The 24,319-nt window shown below is 42.4% G+C and overlaps 2 protein-coding genes across 2 annotated transcripts in view; one reads left to right on the forward strand and one right to left on the reverse strand.

The window, feature by feature from the left end:
- rbp5 (retinol binding protein 1a, cellular) overlaps window positions 1–24,319 on the forward strand; it is a 71,317-nt gene that overhangs the window by 43,431 nt on the left and 3,567 nt on the right. The gene's annotated exons all lie outside the window — the stretch shown is intronic.
- On the reverse strand, window positions 425–8,347 carry mrpl51 (mitochondrial ribosomal protein L51). The gene is made up of 4 exons (XM_084027381.1): window positions 8,171–8,347; window positions 7,896–7,997; window positions 1,063–1,170; window positions 425–853 (listed from the first exon to the last, which is right to left on the reverse strand). Exons 2-4 carry the CDS (start codon window positions 7,990–7,992, stop codon window positions 657–659), a joined length of 402 nt encoding a protein of 133 aa, XP_083883507.1. The 5' UTR covers window positions 7,993–7,997; window positions 8,171–8,347; the 3' UTR covers window positions 425–656.

Consider the following 24,319-nt stretch of genomic DNA (forward strand, 5'->3'; position numbering starts at 1 on the left):
TGCGTCAGAATAGTGTTTGTTGAGCGCTCTACTTTACATCATCTTAAGAGGTTTTGCGTTTGAGGCAAAACTGAAAACATAAAATGTACATATAGTTCCTTCTGCAGCAGCCTTATTAGTGGGAAGCTAACAAACCACCTCAGTCTTGGAATAAGTTCAAATGTAATTTTACCATGTTATTATTATTTAAGATAATAAAATGTGATCTTAGGCGCTATCGAGCTATGATATCTGTGAAGTGTTTCAGAGAGAAAATGTGGCTATTAGTTTAGCCTTATGCAAACCTACTCAGCCATCATTGTTCAGTTTTCCTCAGGTTGCATGTGTTGGTACAAGGCCAGAAGAGGTAATAATCAGCCTTTCAAAACATAACATTTCTAAATAAATTGAATATAAGTCACAAAAAATAAGATGAGAGAAAGAATAATAATACATACATATATCTCTTTATTTTTCAATCATCTCATGACCACTCAGATTGATCCATGTTATCAAACAATCAATAAACAAAAGTAAAGGAAGAAACGCATGTTCTCTTTACATGAATGATAACTTAGAAGAAATGGTAACATACAGCAAAGGATGGAATCACACAGCTAGACTCCAGCAGTCCTTCATGGCTGATCAGATGTACTTCCCAGTATATTTGTTCAGCATTAGCGGTGTTTGCCAGTGCGGTTGTAGCGTCTGTAGAGGAAGCGGATCCTCTTCTCCAAGTTGTGTCTGTCCAGTGTCATCATTCTGTCCCCCACCATCTTTTTTTTCATAATTAGACGCTGCATTTCGTTACCTTTGAAAGCCTTCAGCCAACAGGGAGCCACGATGAGGTCTTTGGGATGAGCTTTAAAGTCTCCTGCAGACACAAAGTGAGGAGGTCAGACAACTCCTCAAGGTATCATCTGAGCACTCATTACACATGCCTTTGGTCCTGTGGTTCTTCTAAACTAACAAGCAAACACAAACTTAAAAAAACTACACAAACAAACAATTCTTTATTCAACAAAAACAAGACATTAAAATGTGAGTGTCTCAAATAGGCTTGAATTGGTTGAGGACAGTTACCTAAGATGCCTATGTTGTCATAAACTCCATACATGCTCCTCTTCTCGGTCCACCTGTCCACCTTCTTCAGCTGAGGGATGGCATGCATCCGGATCTGACAGCACGTACCTGAAGGATGTATATTGAGTCACGTCAGTATTCTGTACCTTTTGCACATACAGCACATTCAGTTCTGCTGCAATTACCATATTCATTGATTAGTCAATAATAGGGGTGTAACAATACATGTATTCCTATTGAACCGAAACGGTACGGTTCGGTGCGTGGATTTACACGCTATAAAAATAAATAAAACTGGCGCGCGAATTAATTACAGAACTACTGTTAAGGCGAGTCCACACCGGACCGAAATCGGCGTCTTTGAGAGAGTCGGCGTCCGTGACATGTGTCTACTTGGTAGGGCTGCAACGATTCATCGAGTTACTCGATTAACTCGATTATGAAAATTCCTCGAGGCAAAACATCTGCCTCGAAGCCTCGTTAAATTCCTATGACGCGCCTATGTGCAGGGATCTGATTGTTCCACACGGACCGTTGTTCAGGAAGCACACCAGCGCGTCATACACGGTCATTCATTCTGAATTTTTCGCTAGAAACATGCGTTTTTCCCCCCTCTTAAACTAGAGAAATGGGGCTAAACAACGGTATCCTGCTTGCCCATGTGAGCGATTTATTTCTGACAACAAAACGAATGCGTAAAGTAGTAAAATGTGTGACTAGATGTCTCCTCGTCTCCGTGGCGCATTTCTCCGTTTTGTTTTAGTTTAGTTTAATAAGTTTATTTGTATCAGGGACAATGTACAAAATAACATTAGTCTCGAAATGAGACGAGATGCCTTGTACCGGATTTAGCTTACTAGCTACTTTCCATCCGTAGTCCCTGGGCAGGTGAATAAGAACAATAGAAATATAAGAATTATCAATTTACATAGCATTATAAACATCCATACACATGCATATACACCCTCTCACACATCACAAACACTCAGGACATAGTCCTATTTCATATCAGTTAACAAAACATACAGTTATTAAAATACTTCACACTTTGCCAAGGTTAAGAATAATTTAGGCTCATGATTAATGCTGACATGTCTGATTTCTTAGGATCCATTGTTTGACTTCCCGGGAGAAAACATTGAAGTCTGTACAAAGTTTCAGATTAGTTGGAAGATTGTTCCATGATTTGACAGATTTAAAAGAGAAGGCAGATTGAGCAAAGGCAGAGCTACGCTTAGGGATGTTACAATCTCCACTTGAGACAGATCTTAAGGCTCTGGTGGAATGCTCAGAGCAGAGTTTAACAAAGGTTTATGTATATCGATCACTTCTCATCCGCCATCTTGCGAGTGACGTATAGAGTTACGTTTATGCATCGGACGCTCGTATTGGCTCCTGTAGCAGCTTTTACAGCCAATCGGAAAGCCTGATTTACGCTTGGCCGTAAGTTGTTGTGTTTGCCCAAACGGGAGACACGGAGGCGTTCAAAGCAGAGAAAAGAATGGTCAAACAGTTACTGTAGTGATAGAGAAAGCTAAATACATATATTTTGGAGTTGGAATGAATACCTCTGTTTATTTTTTTTAGAAATGCTTGATCATTTTACAGCCACATCATTTTCGTTATGCATTATTTGTTTTGGTTGTTTAAAAACGCAATTTTTTTTTATCCGATTCCTCGATTAATCGATCGATAAAGTGCTAAATTAATCGATTACAAAAAGAATCGATAGCTGCAGCCCTACTACTTGGTGTGGTCGCACGAATCGGCCCACGTCGGCGTTCATTTCAGCCGATTCAAATGTATAATCCGCCATTCGAGTCGGTCATTCTTTTACCATTCTGATTGGTGGAGGCTAGCAGCTTGACTAGCGAATCAGTGAAGCCCGGAAGTGACGATGGTAAACATACCAGATAAACAGTGGAATCGGGTTACATGTTACATTTTAGATTTTTCCGTTCAGAGAGTAATCACAACTACAGTCTACAACCTCACTCTGCTGACAACAGTGACTGGTGAGGACAGCGTGCTCTGTGTTTATGGTCTAGAGAGGACCGGCTACTTCCGGTTTTCGTGTTTTTTGGCCCAGAATACAGATTAGCGCCGCCTGTTGTTTTGGAGACCTTACATCTCGCGCAAGCGCGGAACGTATGGCGTCGGCTGTAATTCCGTAGGTATGAACCGCCCATGTCGTTGCTCGAGTCGGCCATATTAAGTAGCCCGACTTAATTTACCGACGCGAGTCGGGCAGTTCTTCCGGTGTGGACTCGCCTTTAGAGGCCGTCCACACAGAAACACTTTTTTGTGGGTAAACGTACAAGTCTTGTGGGTTTTGGCCGGTCGATCCATACAGATCCAGCGTTTTCGGGGCCTGAAAACGCATGGGTAGCGTCCACGACACTATCCTGTGACCGCCATCCAACGATTCAGCCATGTCTAATAATGAATACATTGACATGTGATTTTGTTGTTCCGTTTTTGTTTTGTTTTTTCCAGTGCCATACAGCCACAATGCTTAGGGATATGTGGTATTTTACATGTTTGAAAAGAAACTATTGTACTGTCACTTTCATAGAATTGGCTTCTTTATTTTATAAACTATCTACAACAAATCAAATCGTATCGTTCTTACACTGTATGGAATCGATTCGAATCGGTCTGTAATAAAAGGATATCGTTTTTTAATTGAATCTTAACCTGTGTATCTAGATGCATATCGAATCGTTTATCACAGAGAGATGTGCAACCCTAATATATATATATATATATATATATATATATATATACACACACACACACACACACACACACACTCACCGGCCACTTTATTAGGTACACCTTGCTAGTCCCGGGTTGGACCCCCTTTTGCCTTCAGAACTGCCTTAATCCTTCGTGGCATAGATTCAACAAGGTACTGGAAACATTCCTCAGAGAGTTTAGTCTGTATCGACATGATAGCATCTAGGGATGCAAACAATTAATCGATTATCGATTAATTGTCGATAAGAAATTACTCGATTAAAATAAATTAATTGCAATTAATTGCATTTTGAACCCGTAATTCACGCGAGGGCGCGCTTGACGCCAGACGTACTTGACGCACATGCGCGAACACAAGCGAAGCAGGGCTCTGACGACAACAACAAGACAAACGTGAAGTGGTGTTTCCCACACATTGCCGAGACTATGGTGCACCGCCATCGTCTAATTTAGGCCGCCATAGTGTCGATGTTCGCCCAAAATCATTTTATCAAGGCAAATGGATTTAACTAGCGGCTCTAATAATAGGCCGAAACAGGGGGCAGCAGCACTTATTATAAGGGGAAATCCTCACGGCTGGTTTGGCTTATCAACGTTCCGTTTTCCCCCGTCGCCATGGCAAGGCGTCCCCCGCGCTGACCCCCCCCCTCAGCTGGCGAGATGGACGGCGCGTATAGCCCCGTTCACATACGTCGCTACCCGCCCCGACACTCGCTTTCTCGCTGAATTCTACTTGCTGGCAAAACAAATTCACTGCCGCCAGCGGCTAGTTCAAGCGACAACACTCTGTGGAACTCTCTGTTGACGTCAACTGTCAATCATCTCTATTCTACATTCCGATTGGTACTCGCTTCACTCGCGAACACATTCACATTCAATGACAGTTGTGGGCGAGTGGAGACGTATGTGAACGAGGCTTCAGTCTAAACCAAAACACCAAGGAAGGCTGAGGAATAGTCACCCACTTATATTAATAATAAGTTATAATAGACTAATAGTTTAAAGGCTCAGCACTGTGTTTTAGTCATTTTTGTTTTCATCTTTTCTTGAATGCTTAAACTCCTCAACCCTATTTAGTATGTCAATATTTGTATCAGAACCAGCAGTTTGTAAGAAATTGGTCAGTAATTGATATGTCATATTTTGGTTCTCAAAATTCACCAAATTGATGCATTAAAATGAAATTATTCAAAATATGATTTGCATTTTCTTTATATCATAAGGAAGATAGCATTTTATGTTGCGTATAGATAGAACCTATTCAGAGGGAAATTCAGCTTCTCTGAAGAATTGCCGCTTATCAATTAATCGAACGATAAGATGGAACAACTATCGATTAATTAATTACTTGATAATTTGCATCCCTAATAGCATCACGCAGTTGCTGCAGATTTGTCGGCTGCACATCCATGATGCAAATCTCCCGTTCCACCACATCCCAAAGTTGCTCTATTGGATTGAGATCTGGTGACTGGAGGCCATTTGAGTACAGTGAACTCATTGTCCTGTTCAAGAAACCAGTCTGAGATGATTCTCACTTTATGACATGGTGCGTTATCCTGCTGGAAGTAGCCATCAGAAGATGGGTACACTGTGGTCATAAAGGGATGGACATGGTCAGCAACAATACTCAGGTAGGCTGTGGCGTTGACACGATGCTCAATTGGTACTAATGGGCCCAAAGTGTGCCAAGAAAATATCCCCCACACCCTTACACCACCACCACCAGCCTGAACCGTTGATACAAGGCAGGATGGATCCATGCTTTCATGTTGTTGACGCCAAATTCTGACCAGTGTTTCCCCTAGAATTTTTTTCAGGCCCGGTGGTACCCACCGAAAAAACCCTAAACAGACGAGACGCGTGGGATGGTGTATTGGTGCAGTTGGATTAAGTCAGGTGGCACAGCAAGCAGTCTGCAATTCTGCAATTATTATATTTGCATTCAACATTTTTGTTCAACCAGAGTGTATTCAAGATCACAAGGAGAGAGTGACTTATTAAGGTGCTGGTTGATGGAAATGATCAGGGTCCAGAAAAATATGGCTGGAAAATGATGAGCATCACATTAATAGCTACAGATACTGTAAAACACTACAATGACATATGAGTGCATATATTGTCTTATTTTATCAAGTAAAATATAAGTTATAGGTTTACTCAACAGCAGTTAACTCAAAGTTCCACATCTTATCAAAAACAATCCTCCCCCCCCCCCCCCCCCCCCCCGGGGAGGGGGGGCAAACGGGCTTTGGCCGGTTGTACATACGTCACAACCGGCCACTCGACCTGCATCAGCGCATGTGCGCACGAGCGGATCTGTGCGAGCAGACAGCGCGAGCGCAGCGGGTTTTGGACGGAGACACACAGCGGCATTTTTATTATGTAAAAATAAATAATAATGTAATGTAATAAAATAAATATTATGGACCCTATGGACCGGTTCCGCTCACACCACGAGTCTGAAGAGTGCAACAGCTTATCAAAATACAGTGTCAACGTTCCGTGTTTTCAAAGTAGAAAGCGACATCGTGGTGGTTTAACGAGGCGGAACGGCATCAGAACAACATCAAGCGCGTAAAGTACACGAAGAAAAAAAGTAGCGGGAGCGCGCGGCGAGGATTGTTGCGGCCGCGCGTCTTGCGGAGCAAGTCTGCTGTGCTGCGCGGAGGCGCTCCTAATGTAAATGATTATTGATTTATGAATGAATTGATAGGTGGCTTATTTTTGGTATATTGATTTTTTTTTTGGCCTGGCGGCAGGTCTCCTTGGCCTGGCGAGCCGCCAGGCCTGTACAATGGCAGGGGAAACACTGCTGACCCTACCATCCGAATGTCGCAGCAGAAATCGAGACTCATCAGACCAGACAACGCTTTTCCAATCTTCTATTGTCCAATTTTGGTGAGCCTGTGCGAATTGTAGCCTCAGTTTCCTGTTCATAGCTGACAGGAGTGGCACCCGGTGTGGTCTTATGCTGCTGTAGCCCATCCGCCTCAAGGTTCGACGTGTTGTGCGTTCAGAGATGCTCTTCTGCATACCTCGGTTGTAACGAGTGGTTATTTGAGTTACTGTTGCCTTTCTATCAGCTCGAACCAGTCTGGCCATTCTCCTCTGACCTCTGGCATCAACAAGGCATTTGCGCCCACAGAACTGCTGCTCACTGGATATTTTCTCTTTTTCAGCCACTTTATTAGGTACACCTGTCCAACTGTTTCCACCTGTGGTCTGTTCCATTTGCACAACAGCAGGTGAAATTGATTCCCAATCAGTGCTGCTTCCTAATTGGACAGGCTGATATCTCAGAAATATGATTAACTAACAGTTACATTAGGTTGTTTTAGTGTTCCCTTTATTTTTTTGAACAGTGTATATCTTTATTTGAATCATTATTTTTGGAAATTGTCTTTTTTTTTCACCTTGACTAATGTTCTTTCACTGCGGTACTTGCCTATTGTTTATTGTTTGTAAACTTCATGTGCACTGAAGACCAAGACAAATTCCTTATATGTGACGTATTTGGCAATAAACCATGGTCTGTAGTCTCAGTGGATCCCACAACTGGTCTGCAACAGGTCTGTAGTCTCAGTGGGTCCCACCACTGGTCAGTAATAGGTCTGTAGTCTCAGTGGGTCCCACCACTGGTCTGCAACAGGTCTGTAGTCTCAGTGGGTCCCACCACTGGTCAGTAATAGGTCTGTAGTCTCAGTGGGTCCCACCACTGGTCTGCAACAGGTCTCTAGTCTCAGTGGGTCCCACCACTGGTCAGTAATAGGTCTGTAGCCCCAGTGAGTCCCACCACTGACCTTCTAAAAGGAGCCTCCAATGACGCAACAGACTATATATGTCATCAGAGGCTCTTTTTCAGAATAGAAACCTGGAGATCTCCGTCTCTGGGAAATGAGGGAATGATGCACGACCGTTCAAACACTACCGGGTCGCTAACAATACAAAGTTTCATGCAAAAACGGGTCAAGCATCGCTTTAACGCATGGACATCAAAAATAATTTACATGCACGCACAGTGTCCCCTATGTGCTACACTACAGACACAATAACAAACCAGTACTACTCACCAGTAGAGATGTCCCTGGCCGTGTGAAACGTTAGCAGCCTCCCGGCAAAGCGACGGAAGGACGCTCCAACGTTCGCCAGTCCTCCCAGTACGGACATGGTTTCTACAAAAACACGAGAACGGTGAACTTCACGACATGTATTCAGGCTACTAACGTCGCCACTGTTTCCAACGTGTCTATCAAACACCATGTTAGTTTTTCCAAGTATCTTTACACTGACCCTTAGCTGTAGCTAGTACGTTAGCTAACATCGTATACAGTATTAAAAACATTACCGCCGGTCCGTCCGGATACGACCGTGTGCCACTCGAGTCTGTCGTTGTGTTTAAACTGCTGCCGTGTGTGGTGATATAACACTTAAATATATGTATGTTTATCCGTTAGTGAGCCGTCAACGTGCTCTTAGCAGCCACCTTTCTGTTACTTATCGCCGGGCCCCCACAATGCACAGCGCCGTCGAGTTTTCCTTCGTTAGTATGACAGTTAGCAAACCAGCTTAGAGGCTCGTTAGCGCCACCAACTGGACTGGAGTATGGACCACGACATGCAGTAAAATAAAAAATACTAAGTATTTGAACTAATTCGTTTTCTTTCAGAAACAATATTGCGGTATATCCAACCTGCTGTTTTCCCGATGACGATGAAAAGAAAAATGCTATTCTGCCTCCCTATAATGAACCCTATAATGGTCTCAGCTTTGCATCATGGAATCTACACGCTTAATTCTGAGTGTTCCTTTAGTCACAATATCCAGGGCTCATTTCCTTCACTCAACGTGGGCAGTAGGCCAATGAAAACATGGAGCCATCCACGGACGTAATTTTGGAGGGGGGACACAGGGGACATGTCCCCTGCACTTTTTCAAAAGGCCGTTTTTGTCCCCTGCACTTTTTACCGTCCAAAAACAAATGTTACACTATATTAAACAGAGACGCGTCAAGCACTAGGACCAAGCGGAAAACGTCCGCTCAAGCTGAAGCCTGTTTCCCTTAGTTTAGACCGCCCACAAGCTCCTCGATTGGCTCTGCCGTTTCTTGTGTGATTGGCTGTCCCCGCTGTCACTCCATCTTGCACACCGACGGTCTGCTAGTCTGCGGTCAGGAGTCCTACAGGAGTCCGCTACTGGAAGTTAATTCACGTCAGCTAGAAGGATTGTAATATCAGAGGTTTTATTTACATTAACGTTTGAATCGGTGTCCGTGCGTATGTGCGCGCGTGCGTGTGTATGTGTGTTTGGTAATTAGACGCAGCCAGGGTGTCTAAAAAAAGAAAAGTGTAAGTTACTCATAGAAATGCGTTACACCCATCCTGCAACACCTTCACTGGCTCCCAATAAAGCAGCATATCCACTTCAAGATCCTCCTCATCATCTACAAAGCTCTCAATAATCTGATCAATAAAATTATTATTATTATTGTTGTTATTATAACTATTGGATTAGAATTGGGTGATAATGTTTTGCTACATGATTTACAACCAGTCAAACCAAAAAAGGGAATAGTAGACTTAAAAGTAGCAATAGAAAACTAGAAGAACTACTAGAAAACACAGTGAACTGAAAGAGTTAGAGTTTTATTAAAAATACTTGTGTCCCCCCCCCACCTTTGAAATCAAAATTTCGTCCTTGGAGCCATCGAGCTCTCCATCCTGTACAGTGTAAGGAATATTTCAGTTCTAATTAATGATCTGCCAGCTCTTCAGGTTTTCAGTGGTGAAACCACAATAACAATGTATTTTATTTAGGCTTCTGTTGTTGTTAGAGCAGTGCAAAAACGATAGTTTGATGGCGTCGACTTCATATATACTTAACCTCATTTTCAACCAGTAGAGGGAGGTATGGGTAGGAGGAAGAAATATGTTGAATTGACCCGACACAGGCGTGTTCTTTGCGCTCTACTCAGGCTCATATTCAAATGTTTTGTTGAATGAAATTCTTATTTTGCAGTTTCCCTTCACAAAGTCACCTCAAATAGAAAATAGGATAGAAAAAATATCCACTAAGAGCTAAAGGTATAAATGTTTAAAACATAGAAAAATATGTAGCCTACAAAAGAACAAAATATATTTACAGTTTGTGCAGTTTAGCAGCGATTTTTGTATAGGAATGGTGTATATGAAGGTACCAATAGAGTGCAATTCAACAAAGTGCATTTAGCATGGTGCAATGGTGCAAATGTGCAAATATACAGTTCAAGATGCACAGAGTTGGTTTGTGTGTGGCACTGTCATTCAGCAGCCTGATGGCTTGTGGATAGAAACTGTTCCTGAGTCTTGTTGTTCTGGCTCTCACACTCCTGTAGTGGCTGCCAGACGGTAGCATGTGAACAGTGTGTGCTGGGGGTGTCCATGGTGATGTGTGCCCTCTTTATGGCCTGGGTGTCCTGAAGTGATGGGAAGGAGGTTCCACAGATGGGTTGTGCCGTTTTAATCACCTGTTGGTGGCCTTGTCCTGTGTAGTGCAGTTCCCATGCCACACCGTGATGGCGTTTGTCAGGATGTTTGGTGGGTAATCCAAATTTCTTCAACTCTCTTAAGAAGTACAAGTTGCTTGGGGGCAACTAAGGGTACTAATAAGGATCCAATGGTATGAAGGGGCTCACATAATACCAAATCAAAAAGTGCTTCTACAAATGGTAATAGTTAAAAAGTCTTTAGAGACTAAGCTTTCTATTAGGCAGGGACGTCACTAGGATTCTAGTCTTAACAAGGTCTGCTCATTTGTTCTGAAACGGCTGATGAAGCTGCACCATAACTAGGGATGAGTGATTTATTCAGGCGTGCTGTGTATCAGTCAAAACAGATTCCAGCTTTCTACTGATCATAGCCTGTCCTCTTGACTGGATCCCAGCCAAGGTCTCGAGGCTGTTTTGTCAAGACACACAGATATTAGGACCTCCTGCTCATTAACAAATAGACACAAAATAGATAAATGGAGGTGAAAAAATATATAGCAATACATTCGATAGATGTGAATTTAAGTCCTGTTGAATTGGTATATTTTATATTTATTTATTTATTATATATATATATGTTCCAAAAATGCTGATGAAGCGTACACACGATGAAACGATCACTACATGATGAAAACCATGTAGGGTTGAAATGTTTATCTGTAACTCCCTTTCATGAAGAAACCATAGTTTACACATTTTGCCATGTTAATAAGTATATTCTGTAATCCTATCTTTGATTTTAAGCATATTCTGCTCTTTTGTGTTGGTGAGATGTATGAAGGCTGTAGGCTAACAAATAGTTGTGCAAATAATTATACTCGGCAACATTGTTCAAAAATGCACTATTGCTATTCACCCCTTATTGCCCACAGGGAATTCAATTTCAAATGCTGTTTGTTTTTTATTTTATTTTTTTATCCCTTCACACATTGTACCTTTTCTATTGCTCTTTTAAAGAAACAGAAATGATTGGTGAGCAGAGTCACTGATTCTCAATAATTTCGTTGATCTCTATGGACCTGGTGGCCCAGATCTTAGAGGTCTTCTGTGTCAAAACCAAATTACCATCAGGCATACACATCAGAGGAAAGGACGTTGTCAAAACTGGTGCATTTCATTTCTTCTTTCATCAGAGTTGTTGGCACACATTTGTGTTGGACAAACTTGGGGAAGATCATTACAGTGTTTTCTGAATGCTTGAACACTAATCCTGATTCTTGAAGCATTTTCTCTCAAGCCATTCACTTTCAGCCGTGTGCCAGAGTAAATGCACACTCTTTACACTCATTTTGCAAGTTAATAATACACTTTTAGCAAAATGATATGGCCAATATAAGAAGTGGTCATGATCACGTGACCCGTTAGTTTGTGGACTGTGGTTTCAAAGCATCGGGTTTGGCATTTTGACGCCATCTTTGAATTTTCCAACCAGTGAAGGAAGTGACCATATTTGGACTGTACACTCTTAGAAATAAGGGTTCCAATAGGGTTCTTTCACAAGGGCTGAGGTTCTACCTGGAACCATTTGCTTCTGAAAAACCCTTTCCCGAAGAAAGGGTTTTTCAAGGGTTCTTGGTAACACTAATGGTTCCAGTAAGAACCATTTTGATCGAGAGAACCCTTTAAAACCCCTTTCCTGAATAAAAGGTTTTTAAGGGTTCTTGGTAATGCTAAGGGTTCCAGTAAGAACTATTTTGATCCAGAGAACCGTTTTTGGAAGAAAGAGTTCTTCAGGGATTGTTGAAAGCATGGGTATAAGATCCTGTGTCACCAGGGGCATACTTCCTGATAACACTTAATGGTGCAAAATACAATTCCTTGTGACTACTGATACAAATACTTTTCATATCCATTTTTTTGTTTATTTGTTCTTCTCCAGATCCTGTTGATCAAACTGCAACATAATTGCCCATCTTGGGATTTGAACACCTGCCTCCCAGTCTAAAGTCACTGGCAGTAGTGACTGAGCTAACCTGCTAGCTGGGTGGAGTCATCAGGTCCACCATACTAGTCTATCACCTTACACATTCTGATCAGACATACAAATAATGGTAGTCCCATAACTGAAATGTTCTGTTACCAATTTATTTTCACAACCATTAATTATAAGAAAGCAAGACCTTCATCAGCCAATCTTGTTGACCCAGGCAAAGATTAGCTGTGACTGGGATTTTAACCCCCACCCTCCAAATCTAAAGTCTGTACCATTACCCACTGAGCTATCCAGCAGAATGTGTAGATCAGGGCCTCCTCTGACTCGCCACACTCACTCACACAGCCAGGTTGTCCTTCATGTCAGTGGTCAGACAGAGGGAGCTGATGTGTCTGTTTAGCTCTGTCTGTACAAACTGTGACTTCTGCTTTTAGGTCACAGGTTCAATTCCCATGTTGACAGATATCATACCTTGCTGACTGCACTTCCAGACAATTAGCTCAGTTGGCTAGGAGCTGGTTCTTGGTGCCAGACGATGTGGGTTCAAGCCCCAGAAAGGGTGATAATGGTAATACGTCAAAATACCTGGTAGTCTTTGTGTAACAAATGTACAAAATTCGTACAAGAGTCATGGTAGATGATGTTTGACAAAAACATATCAGAATTTTTATCCCAAAAAAACAGATTTTCCTTCTTCAGGAGGAAATTGACACACAGCAAAGAAGCAGCCAGGGGAATTGAACCCTGGGTCCCTACAGCAAGGATATAACCCCTCTTTCTGGGGCATCTAAGTGAGCTATACTACTCACTGGACAAAGGCTTTTGAAAGTTTGTTACAAAGTCACGTGATCTAGAGATACAGTTTGAAGTTGTGAGTTCAAGGCCTGGTTGATGCAGAGTGACCATGTTAATGCCTACTGAGGTGATGTGTGGATTAGTGACAGACAATTAAACACTTATTTTACAGACAATTTTACTCATGTATTTGTCTCCTCCTCATACTTTTCCATGATCAGCCTCATCCCATGGCTGCTGTACCCTGCTTACTGGCTTAGTCAAGTTGTGAAGCTGCACAAAAGTTCAGTGATAAAGAAAGGTCTTTGATGTCAGAGGCCAAGCCTTAACTGATGAAAAAATCATATTGTAACACTGACTTTGGGGCTACTACATCAGGGTTTGTTGATGCCAGGAATTGAACCTTGATCTCCCAGGGGAAAGGGGCGAGGTTTGGTGTGTTGGGCCTGGGAGCTGGCCCCATGGTGGCTGTCATGTGTGAGTTAAGAACTGGTTGCCCCATGGATTGCACCATATAGTCTGGTCTTCACCCTCTACAAACCAGGTGTGACATACCAATAGTGATTACTGCGAACAGAACAGACCAAAGAAGAACAGAAGAGAGAGAGACCAGAAGAAACTTCAGAGAATCAAGGTGAGCTAAATGTAATATCTTATTTCAGCATGCTCGACCCTAGCTGAGGACTTTGATGATGAAAGTTGGACTAAGCATTTGTTTCTTGTTATGTTTTGTCTTTTGCTTGTTTGTTTGTTTTCTTGTAGAAATGACTTACACAGCTTGGACGAAAGCCAAGCTGTGTAAGCCACAGTGTGTGCCATTGGCTTGAAAAAGAGGGTTTTGCTGAGATTTCCATTATTGTTACAATATGTAACATTTTGAGTACTTGTAACATAACACTGAAAAGTATTTTAACATTATTTAAATCAATGTGAAAACTTTGTGGGGTTCCCTCACTTTCTCACGATTCTGTTCCACTGTCACGATAACTACATACAGTATGTACTCTGATTCCTTTCATTGGACCATGCATTATTTTATTGTTTGTAGATAGCTTACAATAAGGCACAGTAAATACACCTTGGATTGATGGAACTAAAACTCTTTTTTGTCTCCCCTTTCTGCCATGTCACCGTTGCTGGAGATTACACGAATCCTGTTTGGGTTCTAGATGAAACCCTTGGAAAATGAAAGGGTTCTTGGTGGAACCCCCAGTATGGGTTCTTTGTAGAACCTCTCATGGGGGGTTCTGGATGGAACCTTACACACACAGTTATAGGTATAACCCTTTATGTGGGGTTCTCGGTAGAACCTTCCAAAAGGGTTCCAGGTGGAACCTTTATAAAAGGTTCTACCTGGAGCCAAAAAGGGTTCTCCTATGAGACAAGCCGAAGAACCTTATATGGTTCTACTTAGCACTTTTATTTCTAAGAGTGTAGAGGAGCGACGGGTGGATCTGATGAACACAAGCAGCAGAGCAGCTCCCCAAGCAGGAACCTTACTGGATCTGGATCCATCTGGATTCTGGTGTGAAGTTGTTAACAAAGTTAGCTTCATAATTCAAGGTCAACTTTACAGCTAAATGTTAAAGTCATCCTACTAGCTAACTGCATTGGTAGCATGGTAGGGACCTGTCAATCAGCAGGTAGCTCCGCATCTAAAGGATCCCCTTGACTCTAAATGGACCATAATTTACTCCTAATTTACTTTATGGTTGTAGAGTTTTGCAAAAAAAATACTTAATGCCTATACCTAATTTGCAATTTTCATCAAAAATGTATTTGGATGTTGTTACATTTATATACAAACTGTTAAACTTGAATTTACAAGACGCTTTTCATTTGTGAACTTGATAGCATTTGTGCTTGAACTGGTCTGTATTTGTGTCTGGACTTTTGAGACTCTCCTGAGGGGTATTCCACCAAACTCGCTAATTAAAGCGGCGCTTACCTGATTAAGCCTGGTTAGAACTAACGCCAACTTCCACTTGCAGCTAAACCCATGCCATTAACGCATTTCAGCCGCGCCTTGTTGAGGCTAATTCAAGCCAGGTTAAAGTTGTCGTGTGTTACGCACGTTCACGGGATATGAAGCCAGACCAGAATCGTGAATGTCGAATCATCGAGAAAATGGCAGAAAAGACCAGAGCAAAAATTATTGATGGAACTGTACGAGGAGTACAAACTCATCATAACCAATAAAGGGAATACTGTAGTGATAAATAAAAATCGCGAGGCTGCTTGGGCAAGAATTGCAGAGCGATTAAAAATGGAAGTACCGTTAAGAGTAACATGCTCTAATATAACACTGACAAAGAGTTCTTGAACGTGAGGATAGTGTAGAGGTAACGCGCAGGCTTTGCACGCGGCCGGCCACGGTTCAATTCCCGACTACGGAACTTTGGGAAACGTATTTCTTTGGCTGGAACTCTCTCTCTCTCTCTCTCTCTCTCTCTCTCTCTCTCTCTCTCTCTCTTTCTGTCTTATTTTAGATAGGCCTAGTAAATGCATCTACATTGACCAACTCATTTATCTCAACAATTCAATGAACACATTCAATGAATCTATTAATGAACTCACCTGAAAGGAATTTATGTGGCTGAAAATTGCATGCAGCAATGCCTTTGTCATTGGGATCTATAACATGCTATTAACATTTACATTTACAAATTCTCTCCACGTGACCCCCCTCCTCCGTGACCTCCACTGGCTCCCTGTTGCAGCACGCATCCAATTCAAGACGATGACACTGGCCTTCAGGGCCATCAATGGAACGGCACCTGCCTACCTTCAAACACTGGTCAAACCTCATGCCCCGAAGCGAGCACTCCGCTCCTCTACTTCAGCTGGCCGGCTGGTACCACCATCGCTGAAATCAAACAAATGTCGCTCAGCAAAGTCCAGACTCTTCTCTGTTCTGGCGCCTCAGTGGTGGAACGAACTCCCGACTAATGTCAGGACAGCTGAGTCATTTGCCATCTTCCGAAAAAGGCTCAAGACTCACCTGTTCAGACTTCACCTCGACTCTACATAGCATGACCCACTAACACCCTCCCTCGACACCCCCCCCCCCCCCCCCCCCCCGCAAAAAAAAAAAAAAAAAAAAAAAAACTCGGATCGTAGCACTGTTACTCTTGAAGTACTACTTTACTCAGATGAGGACCTAACACTTGTTCTATTTTTAGCTCTTACTGCATCGGCAATGATACGTCGTGGTTTCTTTGTTTCCTTCTTTTGACAAATGTACTTATTGTAAGTCGCTTTGGACAAAAGCGTCTGCTAAATGACCTAAATGTAAATGTAATGTATTAATAATAACATCTTTATGCCTATCATGTTTTTGCAAGTTATATTTGGGTTCTCGGGAAATTGTATGATATATTTATAGGTAAGGTTTATAGTTAAGGTAAAATGTTGGTCTAATTCTCTGATCTAAAGACAGGCAAAAAAAAAAAAAAAAACACACAAATGAGATGTCCTCAGCGGGATGTGAACCTGCGGTGCCCAACTTCGAGGGCAGGTGCATCACCACTCCCCCAACTGGGGGCTTTAAATAATCATATGGCCAGTCGGTCTTAAACAAAATAAACGATTTATTCATATTTTTTTAATTGCAAGCATGTATTTTTAGACGCTTGATGAAAATATAGTCTGTTTGTACTTCATATATGTAATTTTGGTAATTTTTGGTCTTTCACGTGACGAAATCACGAGGACTAGGCTTGGCGGAACCTTCTGCTGGTACAGTTGTTTCCGACAGACGGACTTCTCTGAAACCCCCGCTAAAGTAAGCCTGATGGTTAGCCTGCCCCGGAGCAGGCTAGTGTGGTCGGATAAATTCCCATGGTTACTTAGCGGAGAGTGCCTCAAGTCACGTTGATGGAACGCAACTCTCGCTAAAGGTAGCAAGGCTTATCGAAATTAGCCCGGCTTTGCGCTTAGCGAGTTTGATGGAATACCCCTCTGATTGACTGGATACACAACTGCATATTTTTTTCAACAATAAACTCTCTGTAGCCAATCAGATGCCTCCCTCGTTTTCAGCCAATCACATGACTGCATTCCCACGAGGGGTAACTCACCATGGCCAGGGGTGCAGTCGAATAGTCGTTTTTGCTTAGGAAGGTTCCTAACTGAAGAAGTGACCCGGAAGTAAACAAGTAGCCGCCATGATAAGAGCCGTTCGGATTCTCTAAATGCAAAGGAAAGGAGCTCCAATGCTTCCTTTCAGAGCTCCTTTAGCATAGGATGCAACGGACCTTCCTATACGAAAGGAAAGGAGATTATGCCGACCCACAATTCTTTGCGAGAGCAACATTTAAAGTGCCGCACACCTCGGCCGTTCAAACGATATGCCTATTTGCATACTTAACAATTACTTTCATGCAGACATATAGTCATTGGAATTGTGTTGATACATGTGTGTGGACAGTGATAATAATTGAATGGTATTTTTTATGTATTTCAATCATGTTACAAACTTGACAAAAACGAAACTAAAACTACAAAAGAAATGTAAATACAGCAAACGGTCAAACAGGAAGGAGGAGCTGCTGGACCTGAAGCCGGTCAGTGAACCAGCTGTTGATAAAACCAACAACATGGGGAGAAGTGGACGATGCGCTTTTTGTAGTCCATTATTGTAGTTTCTCCAGCACAGACGTACGTCAATCGCAGGTGCCGATCATCAGCTGTCAATCATCAGCGGCCGCGTTATAATGATGTAGCTTAGTGACAGTCTGGTCGGATTCTCTGAGCACCGCGGTCGACTTTTCCTAAATCCTTTGTGTTCTCCTATCGCCTTTCCTTAACCCCGTGACGTTTTCCCCAGAGGTCAAGGAATAGGAGTTAGGAATAGGAGTTAGGAATAGGAGTTAGGAATAGGAGTTAGGACCTTATTTTTTGACTATTCGACTGCACCCCCGAGCACAGCTTTTTCTCTGCGCATTTTGCGCATTTGTGATTGGCTGAAAACGAGGGAGGCATCTGATTGGCTACAGAGAGTTCCTTGTTGAAAAAAATGCATTTGTGAATCCAGCCACGTCAGGAGAGTCTCAAAAATCCACAAATAAATGCAGACCAGTTCACGAATAAATGCAAACAAGTTCAGAAATGAAAAGCGTCTTTTAAATTCAAGTTAACAGTTTGTATATAAATGTAACAACATACAAATACATTTTTGATGAAAATTGCAAATATTTTTTTAATTAATATATTTATAAATTTATATTACATTTATTTAAAACGAAATGTATTTGTGAAAAGAGAGTCATTTATATATAAATCACAAAATATATTTGTGAATCCTTCTCTGTGCATTCATTATTAATGAGACTGAACTGACCCCATCCAGCTGGGACCTCAAGAAGCTTTCTGTGGTCTTAAACTCTTCTTCTTTTTCTACGAGAGCCTGTCTGAGGCTCTCAGTGGCCTGAAGGAGAGATAACTTCTCCTCCTGATCACTCTTGTGCTGCTGCTCGGCCTTTGCTATAGCAGCCACAATGAGTTTCTTCCTCTGCTCCTGCTTGTCGAGCTGAGCCTGACAGGAAGCTTTGTCTCTCAGGTTCTGCTTCACCAGGGAGGCTCTCTCCTGCCACCATACCAGGCGGTCACTCGCCAACTGTTCTTCAAAGTTTTTCTGAAGAGCAGCCACAAGGTTGTTGTGATCTTCGTCCTGCATCTTAAACTGGGCCAGATGGTTGTTGTTCCAGCTGTTGGAGGAGCAATGACTTCTCCTGAAAGCAGAGACTCTGAGTTTCAAGCAGATCTTTGGATTCTTTCAGATCTGCTGCGATCCTGCTGGTCTCCACTTTCTGATGCTCCAGCTGGGCTTGGTGGATCTTTGTAGTCTCCTCCTGTTGTGTTTGAAGAGAGGCTACGATCTTCAGCTGGGCGTGGTACTTGTCCTGTGCTTCTTTCAGCGTTGCAGTGAGGGATGATCTCTCCTCCTCCATCTGGAGGCGTTCGGTCTTCAGATCCTGCTGAGATTTCTTCTTCTCCTCTTTCTCCATCTCAGAGTGGAGACGCTCAGTCTCCAGCAGCTCTTTTGACTTTTTCAGGGCCTCTGCGATCCTGCTGGTCTCTGCTGCCTGGACATCAATCCAGGCTGTGAGGGAGGATCTCTCCTCAAACCACTGGAGACGTTCGGTCTTTTTGTGTTCATTGATTTTGGCCATACAGAAATCTCTGAGAGACCCCATGTCCTCTTCGCTGGGGCGTTTTTGATGACTTTGTGCCTCTTTCAGGGCCTCTGCCAACCGGCCGGTCTCTGCCTGGTATCTTTCCAGTGTCTGCCTCACCTCAAACTCTTGTTTTTGCAGAGAAGCAATGACGTTGACATGGAAAAGATGGTATTGGCCGGCTGTGTGTGTGTGCGTGTGTGTGTGCGTGTGTGTGTGTGTGTCTCTGTGTGTGTGTCTGTGTGTGTGTGTCTCTGTGTGTGTGTGTGTGTGTGTGTGTCTGTGTGTGTGTGTGTGTGTGTATCTGTGTGTGTGTGTCTCTGTGTGTGTGTGTGTGTGTCTGTGTGCCTGTGTGTGTATCTGTGTGTGTGTGTCTCTGTGTGTGTGTGTGTGTATCTGTGTGTGTGTGTCTGTGTGTCTGTGTGTGTGTCTGTGTGCCTGTGTGTGTATCTGTGTGTGTGTGTCTCTGTGTGTGTGTGTGTGTGTGTATCTGTGTGTGTGTGTCTCTGTGTGTGTGTGTGTGTGTCTGTGTGTCTGTGTGTGTGTGTGTGTATCTGTGTGTGTGTGTCTCTGTGTGTGTGTGTGTGTGTGTGTGTGTGTGTGTCTGTGTGTGTGTGTGTGTGTCTGTGTGTGTGTGTGTGTGTGTGTGTGTGTGTGTGTGTGTGTGTGTGTGTGTGTGTGTGTGTGTGTGTGTGTGTGTGTCTGTGTGTGTGTGTGTGTGTGTGTGTATCTGTGTGTGTCTGTGTGTCTCTGTGTGTGTGTGTGTGTGTGTGTGTGTGTGTCTGTGTGTGTGTGTGTGTGTGTGTCTGCAGCTAGTGAGGAACGATGTCTCCTGCTGCCACAGGACACGTTCGGAGTTCAGCTCCTGCTCCGCTTTCTGCAGAGCATCCGTGAGATTTTTGATGTTCTCGTCGTGGTCGCCGATGATTCCCTGAGAGAAGTCTCTGACCAGCTTCATGTCCTTGTCGGTGCTGGTTGTGTGTGGACTTTGAAGGGAAGCCTGGTTTCTCCAGGGCCTTCTTAGTCTCCTCAACCTGATGATGGAGAGCTCCCTCCACCTTGCTCAACTCCTGTTGTAACTTCTGAGTTTGAGCCCTCTCAATGGTCACGTTGGTTTTAGCAACTGCAAGGAACTGCCGTTCAGCACTGAGCTGCTGTAGAAGGGCCTCTTTCTCTGCCTTCATCTTCTGCATCTCAGCATGCTGGTCTTGTTGATGGAGATCTGCTTCTGCAGATCTCTCTGAACTTTTTCCAACCATGCAGATGGAGGGGGGCCCTTTTGAGCCAGAGCTGTATTCAGCTTGGCTTTCAAGTCACTTATCTCCATTTGCACCTGTCTGTCATTGTTGTCATCTTGGTGCTGATCAAGGAAAAGCTGCAGCACGTCTTCATCAACTTCAAGAAGAACTCTCCCTTCTATTTTGCTGGAGGTGAGTATTGCTTCGTCGTCCAAAGATCGTATTTGTTCCTCCAATGAACTGAGATAGAAGTTCATTTGAGTGTCACGTTCAATATCTTCCATCTCTGTGTCGCGCTGAACCTCGTTGTTCTTGTTGTTCTGGTAGTTGCTCTGTGCACTTTCCATCACCACAACTGTCTCTGAAGTAAATTGGCTTCTGACTGTAATTTGTATAAAGAACAACTTTGGGGTCTGCTACTTATAGACTTCCAGCACAGAAGTGTGGAGAGTTTTGAAAACTGTGTTCCAACAATGAAAAAGGAGCTAGAGTTTGGTCCACATGAACTGAAACTGTGTTAGAGTTTTTTAAACGTGTGACGTGTGACAGTTAGCAGGTCAAAAACTTAGGCTGTAAAAACACCTTACTGGTTGCCAGTCATCTCCAAATCTCTGACCATATCTGGCTCTAAGCACAGAGCACAAACCATAAAACATGGAGCATCATGGGAAATAACTTCTTTTCAGTATGAAATTACAATGTGAGAGTAAACAAATCGACAGCTTCTTATAGCAGTTTTTCCCTTTCGATTTGAACACAACGTTGAAAACTGCAAATGCTGAACATTTTACAGTTTTTTTCTGATTGCTAAATGATGGCGGGCACAACTCATTTTCAAACTCTCACATTCCTGTTTCCCTCAATTCCTTTTATCATTGTGTGGACAATGAACAAATGAAAAACTAACCCCGCAGCCATCCAAGGCACACTGGAACATTCACACAGATGTGTTTCACACACACGACACACACTACAGAGTAAATGACAAAATATAATTCAGACTTTTTTCTCTCTAAAAACTTTAATACTCCTTTTTTTGCTTCATATGAAATCACAGGGCTGCACGGTGGTGTAGTGGGTAGCACTGTCGCCTCACAGCTGTGTGGAGTTTTGCATGTTCTCCCGTGTAAGCGTGGGTTCTCTCCGGGTTCTCTGGCTTCCTCCCACAGTCCAAAGACATGCAGGATGGGGATAGGTTCATTGATGACTCTAAATTGCCCGTAGGTGTGAATGTGAGCAGTTGTCTGTCTCTACATGTCGGCCCTGTGATGGACTGGCGTCCTGTCCAGGGTGTACCCTGCCTTCGCCCAATGACAGCTGGGATCGGCTCCAGCCCCCCCGCGACCCTGAATACAGGATAAGCGGTAGACGATGGATGGATGGATAAAATCACAGAAGCTCTTCAGGTAGCATAGGTTGATCAAATTCAATATGGCTTCTCTGTTGTGTTCAGGTCTGATTTGGACAATTGTATACCTAAAGGATGATGTTATACCCTTTTTGATGAGGTGATGAGATCCAATATGATTTTTTATATCATGTTTTAGTCTGAGAAAGGTACATACACTATTGTAACATTTATGTAGGATAAAAAATACATTATAACCAGACGAGATGTTTAAAAAAACATCTATGTATTTAAGAGTGAGTTGGACCTTTCAAAATCAGCATCGTATTGATCAGTTTTAATCACTAGCTGCAGAAACACACACACACACACACACACACACACAGACACACACACACACACACACACACACACACACACACACACACACACACACACACACTTTCAGTCTTACTGATAGAGGTGGGTGGAATATTTTGACTTTTTCAAATAAACAAGTGCAGCAAAACTGATCTTTGTCTGATCTTATTTTCATTATTACTAAGGCGTCAGTGAATGTGTGGAAATTTAAATCAGGCTAAATTAAACATTAGATTCCATTTAACTTTAACATAACCACACTGCAATCGGCTGTACAGAGAAGAGTCTTACTGTTTGTTTGCACCTTTAATTTAAAAATGTGATTTTTTTACTTTCTTTTACATTTGCAAAAATCCAGCGCTGCAATCATTTGGATCCACAGTAGAAAAAAAGGCGCCAATGATGACGTGCACATAAACAAAATTTTGTGCAGAAGATAAAGCATCTGTTGAAGAGTTAATAAAACAATAGGTGAAAGTAACATTTTTCATGCTCTTAGTTTTTGCATCACAGATGCAGGTTTCCATCTTCAACTTCACACTGCTGAACAAAGTGCTGACTTGACACTATTTAAAAAGCAGAGCAGCATTTTTTTAATCTGTTTTGCTTCCTCTGCCAGTAAAATGCAATGGAACATTATATTTTCACATCCGTGATACAATCATAGCTGTGTTTACAATAAACCAGGACGGCTGAAGCCTCAGTGTTTAAAGATTAAAAGATGAATGTTGATTCCAATTAGAAATAAAAACTACATCTGCAAATCTTGACACAGGAACAAACGACTCATTTTTCTGAATTTCAACAGAAGCAATCTGATTTGACTATTTTCCAACTCATCCTATTAACATACATTATCTCTATTCCCTCGAGCACAAATCTCCATTGTTTCCATGTGAGGGGCATTTTCCTTCACTGCACCTTCCCCTCATATTCAGATACCGTGGAGGTGACAAACATCAGCTGTAGGAAAGACCACCTCACCATGAGTGACGCACACATGCCCCCAAAACCTCACCAATGCAGACTGTTCACATGTACATGACACCGATTCAAATGTGTTTGGCGTGAGGAGGAAGTTCTGGGTGGATGAGAAGAGATTTGAGACTTCTCTCACCCGGCAGTCACATGGCTGTTACGAGGAAACACAGCTCTGTGGTTTCACCCACATATTCTGTGTATCCGTAGCTTCATGTGTCTGCTTTGAGCAACAGAAGCTTTTCCAAATCTCTTTTAATTTTGTTTTTACAGTTTATACAACATTCTTCATTGAAAAATGCACACTCTGAGAATGGGATGCTTGCTATATACCAGTGAACTTCTTTTACTTTCCACTTTTTGACTGAAAAGAGATCTTTTATTTGTCACAGAAAAGACCAACTTTTCTTTTATCTGGTTTGTGTTTAATAATAATAATAATAATAATAATAATAATAATAATAATAATAATACAAATCTTTGTCTTGAATTATCTGTTAATCTCACATTCTTACAAGACCTGTAATAAGTGCTTCATTATGGGCGAGATAGGGATGAAAGGATGGACGGTTGGAGACTTTAACCACTTTAATGTACTGAACTAAAGTTACCAGTTGAAAAACAGAAGTTTGCCTTTATTTTGTCTACTTAAAATAATTATAATGAGCTACATTAATGATTATAATCAAATCTAAGCTATCAAACAAACTCTGACCGGCAGCGGAGGCCTGTAGTATAAGAACTGACGAAAAGGAAAACAAAGAAGCGAGAATGGAGGCGATGATTCACTTTCACGAATATTCATCAGATCAGAATACCATATAACTGAGAGAGCCTGGTTCTCATAACGCTGCTGCTGATGCTGGTGATGATGATGGTTGTGACGAGAGCCTCGAGTTAACCAGTCGTTGTCAGTGCAAGTGACTGGCAGTGACGAAGGTGGAGCGATGGGGCGGTTTGGTGTTTGCAACTCTGCTATTTCGGTTTCAAGGCAACAACTGGAGCTTCCGTGAATGCCACCGAAGGGATTTGTAAACAAGTAACATTCCCCGCAAGTGTGCCGAATAAGTGTTAGTCATTTACAGCTTATTAAAGCATTCCTAAAAAGTTTATTCCAAATACAGTGTGTCTTCCTCCACATGC

This window comes from Eutrigla gurnardus (genome assembly GCF_963514095.1).
Source record: "Eutrigla gurnardus genome assembly, chromosome: 14".
NCBI classification, from domain to species: Eukaryota; Metazoa; Chordata; class Actinopteri; order Perciformes; family Triglidae; genus Eutrigla; species Eutrigla gurnardus.